The 9,218-nt window shown below is 42.6% G+C and overlaps 1 protein-coding gene across 1 annotated transcript; it reads right to left on the reverse strand.

Moving 5' to 3' along the window:
• Nucleotides 1-4,286: 4,286 nt before the first annotated feature.
• Nucleotides 4,287-5,142, reverse strand: LOC104455830 (spidroin-1-like). Its single transcript, XM_010070554.2, has 3 exons — nt 5,022-5,142; nt 4,748-4,956; nt 4,287-4,637 (listed from the first exon to the last, which is right to left on the reverse strand). The coding sequence occupies exons 1-3, from the start codon at nt 5,140-5,142 to the stop codon at nt 4,287-4,289; spliced, it is 681 nt and encodes a 226-aa protein (XP_010068856.2).
• Nucleotides 5,143-9,218: the final 4,076 nt, after the last annotated feature.

Below are 9,218 nucleotides of genomic sequence, written 5' to 3' on the forward strand. Positions count from 1 at the left end.
TCACTCATTATGAACAAAATTAAATTGGTGAGTATTCCATGAGAATGGGAATTTAATACCAAGTTTACACTTCTTTAAAAAAAAAACACTTGAGAAAAATTTGGAATAAAATTTTTGTACAGTTATTAAACATATTTATGTTCTTTTTCTATTTCAAAAATAGAAATTTTGTATAGTTACCAAACATATTCTTTTGCTCAGAAATTATTCTTGGGAATAAAATTAAAAAAAATATTTTTGATAGAAAAATCATTCTCCAAGATAGAATGATTACTAAACACATGGGCCCTTTCCCATATGAAATGGACAGCCGCCGGGACGATTCGTAGTAATTTCCCCAAGTCACTTCACTTCCGCAGTTATCTAGTTCAAGCTCACCAACGCAACCCACGTTCACCTCGGGTCGGGCCTTTTTTTCTGACCGCCCGTACTCTGTGCCCCTCCTTGCTCTGCTCCTTCATAAATTTGAAGCATACCCACATTCGCCTCCATCGAAACTCAGGCAAAGACTCCTCTTCCTCTGCTTTCTCTACCTCTCTCTGCCGGGTCATTTCTAATACCCCCCTCGAGATTTCTCCATTGCAGAGAGAGGATGACGGATAAAATGTCGAATTCGTGCCCGACGAAGAAGAGCTCGAGTAAGAATTCGGAGGCAAGGCTGCTTCCCAGGAGAGGACAGGTCAAAGTCGGGATCTTCAGGATGTTTGTGAAGAAAGTGGCCAGTATAGCATCGACGGCGGGGCTCGGAAGGAAGAGAAGTCGCGTCGCGGACGAGCTGGCCTCGCCGTCGCTGCTCAAGAACAGCGCGTGGCCGAGCAAGAGTAGCCCTCAGTTGTCTCTGTAAATGTGCGATACGAACTCTGCGACTCTACTGCTGATGACCGTCTTTCTTTCTCAAGGAATGGGTTCTTGCTTCTTCAGTTGTAACGCTTCCTGGGTTCAGAGAAGAACCTCTAATTACCTTATGTCAGTGAAATGCAAAGCGCAGAGTTAGGGAACAGATTGTGGGGCGACTTTGTCGCCATTTTTGGGCGTGTCTTGTCTAGTTTTACTGATGTCTCTGTTGTATTTTTTTACTTTTACGAAGGAAAGCGTTCTGCATCTCTCGCTTCTTCTTGTTTCCACTTCGATTCCCTTCTATTGTAGAAGTTGTTAAGTTCTTGCGTTGATTTAGTCTATTCAAATGCCCCTTGCCGTTGCCTGCCTCTGTTTTTTAGGGGCCCAAACACCTATTTCTGGGTCGACAAGAATGAAGGTTTTGGAACGTTTGGTGCCATGAGATGAGAAAAGTTTCAAACAAAATGTCACGGAGTGAGTTTAACTTCATCCATATGCTCAACAAATTGCGATCCAGAGGTTGAAAATTCGATGGGGGATGAATCGTTTTCTTGGTCGCAGCCCTCGAAAGGGGAGCTTCGGATACCGAATGAACGGAATTGGAAGCCCACTTTTGTCCCTTTCCCGTTTTTCCGAGCAAGAAAAGGTGCCCATCGCTTTCCTTCTAGAAAGAGAGAGAGTCGCATCGTTGGATCTCTCGTACGACGTACGTCTTTACTGTCTTTGGTTTCCTTTTAGGAGTTGCTTCCATGCCGCGCTCTTCTAGTGACCCACATCCCATCAAGACGAATTTGATAGGTTGAGAATTAGGATCCCGGTTCGGGCATGATTTGTGAAGTTATGAACAGTAATCGAAAGAATGACGTTAGCCTTTTTTTTCATTGAATTAGAACATATACTAGGTCTTTGTTTTTAATAGATTCGCTCACACACAACTTAAAATCATGATTTTGAAATAAAAAAGTCCTAATTTATTTTCATTTGTTAACATCGTTCGACAATGTTGATAGTAAATTAGAGGAACATGTGTGTTTACTTGGTGATGGTCGGCTAGTGTCCTTGCCAGCCCACGGTGGGGAAAAAATATAAGGAATGAGAGAGAAAAAAACAAGGAAAAGGGAAAAAAACGAAAAAAAAAAAGGTAACGAAAATTTTAGAAAATTCATGCCATGCAAGATAAGCGAATTCTGACCAAAATTAATCGGATGAATATAATTGACACAAATACAAAGAGATTTAAAATTAAATTAATCAAATTAAAAGATTTATAATTGAATTGATTTATGTGTAATCGATTACGGATTTCTATGTTATCTTCCCCGACATTTGGGACAAAAGACCCCTCGCACGCACATTTGTAAAAGATGATTCCCAACGAGGCCTATGTATTTTCTTTAATTTTACTTTTAGCGACTTTTCCTTAAAAGAATTGTTGCCTGCAAAGATACCGAATCACACCACCCAACTTTCATTCGACAAAAATATGAACAATAAAGAACTATTTGCGCGTGGATTTGTGCGTCAGAGATAGAATAAGAAACTGTTTGTTGCAACTCGTAATAGCCCATGTGAAGAACATTTTTTTTTTTTTTTACCATCATTTGCGTAAACAAAGAACAACATTAGTAGTAACCGCAACCATGGTCGTGTAGAGACTTGGTTTATCACTATGAACGAAGGTAAGATAGGCAAATGTATAATCTCTTTTAAAAATATGAATAATGGCGAGATTAGTTAAGATGTAATAATCAAATTCATCTAATGTGAGAACATCTCTCAAATATTGTGCTTGAAAAATGGATATAAGACCAACAGAACTCTACACTCTCTGAAGAACGACATATTATTTAGTAACCCATAGTATATGTTTAATTATGACATTACAAGATATACTTTTTTGTACTTGTCTATCAATCTAAGGGATTCAACTGCACTCGCCCAGTAGAATTTAAGGCAAGATTACATCAATTGAGAAAGTTACGACTTAATCTCAATACGCACACAATAAACGGGACTTTTAGTGCACTTTTGTTTAGAAAAAAAGGGAATTAACGTGTCAACTCTCATTCAAATTAATCACGATTGATCTCTATAGTCGGTAATTTATTTCTGTTCATGAAAAAAAATGCACGGCTTGTGTGTTCCCCCACGAAACTTGACACGTTTTCGTGGGTCCTATTTGGAAGGGACTGGATGTGTGGCCAGCAGTAGTACAAGCATTGGCAATAGCGAAATGGATGCATGAAAGTCAAGACTATGGTATGAACAGCACACATTGACGCGGTCTTTCTGGTACCGCAGTTCTCTTTTTCGGGTATTGCAGTTTAGTTGTCATGAAAAAAGTATGATTGCTTGGAAGTTTCGCGGCAGCGCATGGTCTCCTCACTCGCGTGAGACACTCAGCTGGCCTTTGAGGGTTCACACACACCGATACTTGTTGACACCTAAATTTTGTCTAATCATTTAGTCATTAGTTGCATAAAAAAATAAAAAATATTAAAATTACATTTCATGTAGCCATATTTGCATCAGTACTAAAAGCGCGACAAGACGCAGGGGCTCGCAGTCGATTATGTGCACGAAGGAATGGTCTCTCTTCATTGGTCTGAGCACGCAAAAGAGCGAAAAAGAGGAGGGAAGTTCTTGCACGTCTGTTGTCTCTCCCTCATTAGTGCATGCGCATGCACGCACAAATTCGGCGGACGTGCGGATTCTAGAGGAACCTGAGAGAAGCAAAATGAGCCCATGATATAATATTATATAATATGCTCTCTCTCAAGCGTGGGTTGTCAGGAGAAGTAAACCAGAAATTTGTTGAAGGAGGAAGCCAATAATAAACAAGACAAGTCAAAAGTTGCGGCTATCTATAGAAGGGAGGGACAAGTAGCCGTATAAGAAGCCCCAAGCATGAGGAAGAAAGAAAATCCATGAACGTGCATTTTCTCCCCTCTCATTAATGCATGCATCATTAATGGGGACGTGAAAATTCTCCTGCAAGAAGAAGATGGACCAACATTTCTTTAATATTATCCCTGCTGAAAAGCAGATGGGTAGCCATCATATTTGAAAAAAGCAACCGGACGTGAACAACAAGGAAAAATTACGGCCGCCTCCTATTCACACTAAAGTCAGTTGGACTTCAAGAACCCTATAAATACGCAAAGGGGGGAAGCCACGCAGGGGGGGAAGCTGGAGAAGAACGAAAAAAAATTCCCTTGAGAAGATTGTGAGAGCTATTCAAAAAGAGAGCCCGTGTGGAGACACATGAGTTGAGAGAAAAAAGGGGAGAGACTCTCGTCAGAGAGAAAGAAGAAAAGATGAAGTCAGGGGGAGGAGATTAAAAAAAAAGAAGAGAAAAAGCAGAAGAGAGAGACTGCAGAGAGTGAGACGCGAGAGAGAGACAGAGAAAAGAAGTGACCTAACAGCAAAAGAAAGAAAGGAAAAGACCCCTACTGTTCATCTTCTTCGGGAGTTCCTCGCTGCTGCTGGTCGCCCGGCGCTGCAGCCGCCCTCCCGCCGCCTTCCTCCTTCCGGCGAGCTCCGAGCCCGCCGTCGCGCCTCTGCCCTCGCGCCTCTGCCCTCGCGCGCCACCGTCGCCCTTGTTGCAGCCACGACGACCCGACGCCCTTTCTGCCCAAGCGCTGCCCCGTCGACCTGCCCCACCTCCACGCCCGCTGCTGCCTCGTCGTTCCACCAGTCACCGCCTCTCCGCCGGCCATCCCCTGTGCGAGCACCACCCACGAGTTCGCGCCGCCGTTCGTCGCCCCTGCTGTGGCCGTGACGACCCGCGGCTTCCGCTCCTGCAAACCACCACCACGAGCACCCGCCTATACCCCTGCAGCCCGCGAGCCTCCTCGCCGCGCCACCGCGTCGGTCCGAGACGAGCAGCACCTCCGCAGCGGCCCGTCACCGCACCGCAGCACCTCCACCCGCGACCCAGCGTCCGGAGTCCACGCCGACGTTGCCCGGAGCTGAAGATCAGCAACCCGACGCTGCAACCCAAGCCGCTCCGCCCTTGGCCGCTGCTGCAGCCCGCGCCGCTGCCACCCCGTCGCTTCACCCTCCCAAGCTCGAGAACGTTGCTGAGTTCCTTGCTCCAGTCGACCGCGTTGCTGCTTCCTGGGCTTTCACGACAAGGAGTTCGAACCAGACGCCGTTGCTTGTTGTATCACCGTCCCGAACACCTGCAACTAGCAGCCACCTCTGCTCGTCGCCACCACCGCAGCAATCGTTGCAGCAGCCCGCCTGAACGCCGTCACTGCTGCTGCCCGTGCCGCTGCCTCTCGGTCCGCCAAGCACCACCATCCACGACGCCCCCGCTGTCCTGAGCTCGCTGACTCGACACCAGCCTGCTCGCTGCTCTGCCGAGTCCACCAGCTCTCCTTCCTGAGTTGCTGCGCCTGAACTGCACCCACAAAGCCCGCGTCGAGCCTGACCAGAAGCTGCTGTTGCGTTGCAACCGCCACAGCCCGACCCCGACGCGAACCACCGTTCGTGAATCTTTGGCGCCGATCCAAATAAGGTAGTTTTCTTTAACCAAATTTCTTCTCAATATTATTATATAAACTGAAATGTTTGATGTTAATTAAGGCTTTGGGCATTACCTAATAGGATATTATTGGTAAAAATCACCATAATTATTAATTTAGTTCGTAAGATTTCGGGCCATTTTTTTTAATTACGTTGATTTTGATGATATCTTGGCTTTAAAATCATTATAATTATTAAGTTGATCCGAGAGACTTCGGATTAATTTTTTAATTATTTTGATTTTTCTTGACTGTTGTGATGTTTAGGGATAAAATAATCGTTAATTTAATCCGTGAGACAACGGATTATTTTTCAATTATTTTAATCCTTCATTCGATAAATATCTTGAGTTGTTGGATATAATGTTTATATTTGATAAATGCTTGTTTTGGAAAACATAAAAAAAAATCAGATTGCATGACAAATTAGGATGGTTTCTTAAATAGGTTAGGACCGCATGCTTAGAATTTATCTAGTTAGATTTGTTTTAATATTAGATTGCATGTTATGGATAATTAATTAAGATGAGTTTCCGAATTAAAATGGGATTTAATCTAAATTATTTCCTAGCTTGAGTAGGATAACTTGTCGGGTGTTGTAGTCAATTTTCAGTAATTATTTGAATTTCAATAAAAAAAATACCAAAAAATATCATATGCATGTTATATAGGTATGTTTTCATTTTAAAACAAGAGAAAATCCCAAAAATAATTGATTGCCTTATTGTGTTTAATTCTGCAATTTTTTTTTTCTTTTGAATGTCATCTTTAATGTTTGTGCACCCGTATGATCACTTTAGTGTTTTAGGCTAAAATCAATTCAAGCTGTCTGCAAAACATTTTTCTGAAATAAAAGAGAAAATGTACTGAAAGGGCGTTAGAGAAATCTAGCGTAATCAAGTCCCCAAACTCATTTAATTTCTAGTTCGTAGGAGTAAAGTAATTCTCCCATTACTTTACTTGGGTTTCTAATCGACCCACCAAAAATAGATTAGTGGCGACTCCATGATAAAAATCATTTGCATATTAAGAACTTAAACCCTAAGTTGCGAATTGGTATGGGCTTGGGAGAGCTCGAGCTAAGTCTAGGCTTAGCAATCCATTAGCCGAACCCTTAGGTGGTCCAACCCGCTTCGGGGAGGTCGCGACAGTACTTTTCTTCTCCTTCGTTGTAAACCCGTTTAACTAATGTATATAACACTTTAGCCCATCATATATAAGTTGAAAAATTGATGTATGATCCATTTTAACATGTTTACTATTAACAAGAAATGGAAAAAAACACAGAGAAAAAGATGTGCACAAAAAAACACATAGATTTGTGGCAATCATTAACAAATATTAATTTTCTTTCGCTCAGTCTCGTCTTTAGTTTTTTCTTTATGGAGATTTTGTTAGATGCAAATTGCATAACCCTAAGATCTCCATAACCAGAACAAGAACATGCATAATTGAGTAGAAAGATTAATACACCTGTTTTGAGATCCATCAAATATAAAGCGGAAGCAGAAAATGGATTACCCACTCATCAAGGGGATCACTGTTCTTGAAGCGGAAGCGGAAACACAATGTTCCACGCGCAAGTCCCTCTCCTCTATTGCCCTCCGTATCACTGGCTCAATAAGGCGGCCCCCCTCACGTTTAGCGTTAGGTAAACGCCCCTTAGGTGAGGATACATGTGAGAATTAGGGTTAGAAGAGAGACTTGAGCACTATTTATAGATTTTCCAATTTTAATTTCAATAAATTTAGACGGGCATTTCGTTGGCACGCATATAGTCTATTTCCTTGAGTCGGCCACTCATGTGAAATCTAGTCTATCCGGTGAAACCGTTATGAAATTCTAAGGCATAAGACTCGAGAATTTGATTAATAAGCGATCTTTCGACCGAGATAATCTGCAAGGGTTATTACGGCACAAATAAAAATCGATTAGAGATCGGAAATAGGTTGGCTCGACAGAGGCATGTGATCAGATGTGGGTGATTCCACCAGATCGCACAATTCTTACCGACCGACACTGGGCCGACTTTTCTAATGATTGGGTACTCTGTGCTCGTATTTGAAACCTTGAGATTTCCCCCGACAACTGAAAGTTGTGGCTTCAAATGGTCAACCGCAAGTCAAATGCACAAAAATTTGTAAACGTTGCTCGGTAGATTAGAATGCGCTAGTATTGTGCCAAAGTGAAATTAACTGAGAATTTGTGATTGAATTCTGAAATTGGAAGTCATGGTACGTCACAAAGCTTATTAGGAACATTGGATTAAATTGTGGACTTTAATTTGGACTCAATTGGATGAGGATTGATGGAAATTTAAGTGAGGGAATGTGCAAGAACTTGGACCCCGGCGGAAAATAAAATTGGACCCATTGAAATAAGTTGTAGAGGAAATGAGTTAGTGGAAGATAACATAGGATGATGTCATGGTCGTTGGGCCAAGAGAATGAGATTTGGACAAGTGGAGGGTGGGGATGAGGCCTTGGAAAGGTGGGATGTCGCCTCCCCCTTGTCCCCATCATCTTCTTCCTTTTGAATTTGGAGGAGAGAGAGGGAGAGAGGAGGAAGAAGACCAGCGAAACCGCCGAGCTCCGTCCGCCCCCCGTCGCCCGTTCGTCGCCGTTCGTCGCTCGCCACCGGAGTCCGTCGTCGCCGCTCGTCCGTGCGCGACTCGCCGTTCCGTGCGTCGAGCCGCCTTGCCTCCGTCTCCGCCGCGAAGCCTCGACCGTCGCAGCTCCAAGCCGCGTGCCGTTCGTCGTCGCCGAAGCCCCGTCGCCGCCGTCCGCCGCCATGAGCTGCCGTTCGGAGCCCTAGCTTCCCTCGCCGGTCATTCCCCGCCGTCTCTCCGCCCGTCCAGCCGCCGTCCGCCGCCCTTTGAAGCTCGGTTAGTGCTGGAAAAACCAGCAAGAACCAGCTCTTTCCAAGCTTGTTTTGGCCCCCTATTAGTCCTCATTTGGTGTTGATCCGTGTAGGTTTGTCGTCGGCGTCGTCGTGCTCTTCGCCGGAGACCCGTCGGAAAGCGATTCCGGTGAGTTTAGCTCACTAAACCCTGATTAGTGGGTTAATCATGCCTTAAGTGCGTTTAGTTTAGGTTGATTGAGATTAGGTTGTTAGATCAGTTTATTTAAATATGGATTAGATTAAGTGATTTTAATTAAAGTAAAGCATGTTTAAATTAAGGGTTAAGTGGGTTTATTTTAAAATAAACCTTGATGTGACTTAAAGGGATTTATTTAGGATTTAAATAAATGTTTCGAATTTTGGATTATTTTAATAATAAATCATATTCCGAAAATCATTAAAATATTATTATTATAAAAAATAAAAAACTCAAAAATTATTTTTGACTCTAATTGCTCGAAATTTCGTGCCAATCGCTTTGTGTAGTCGGATTTTGAAATTGATGATTGGATATTATAAATTGAGCGTGGATCGTGAAAAATACGGATATTATTATTATATTAATTTTCGGAATAAATTTAATTATTTAATAAATTCCGAAAAACTATTTTGGGACTCTAAATTCTCAGAATTTCGTGCTGATCGCTGCTGTGCATTTAGAATTTGAATTTGATGAATGTATGTGGCAAATTGAGCATTGATTGTGGTAAATAGAGATTTTATTCATAAAAACCCAAGTGTCGGGTTTTGATGCAAAAATTGGATTTTAATTATTATATTCAATAGTGGGGTTTGAAAAAGTGAGATATTGGCTTTTTGATTCGAAATTAGCGTGTCCCCACACACGTAAGTAATTTCTGGAATATTTTTAATATGGAGAAAAATGGTCGGGATCACTATTTTAAGTGGAAGCATTGATTGAAATATAAAGTGTCTTAGGGCCGAGTATGC

The sequence above is a fragment of the Eucalyptus grandis genome, chromosome 7 (genome assembly GCF_016545825.1).
Source record: "Eucalyptus grandis isolate ANBG69807.140 chromosome 7, ASM1654582v1, whole genome shotgun sequence".
Classification (NCBI taxonomy): Eukaryota; Viridiplantae; Streptophyta; class Magnoliopsida; order Myrtales; family Myrtaceae; genus Eucalyptus; species Eucalyptus grandis.

Coding starts and splice junctions, on each gene's coding strand:
- LOC104455830 (XM_010070554.2), bottom strand. CDS start 5,142: ATGGTGGTGCTTGGCGGACCGAGAGGCAGCGGCACGGGCAGCAGCAGT. Junction 4,957..5,021: donor GAGGTGGCTGCTAGTTGCAG/GTGTTCGGGACG, acceptor GTGAAAGCCCAG/GAAGCAGCAACGCGGTCGAC. Junction 4,638..4,747: donor GGTGGAGGTGCTGCGGTGCG/GTGACGGGCCGC, acceptor GGTGGTTTGCAG/GAGCGGAAGCCGCGGGTCGT.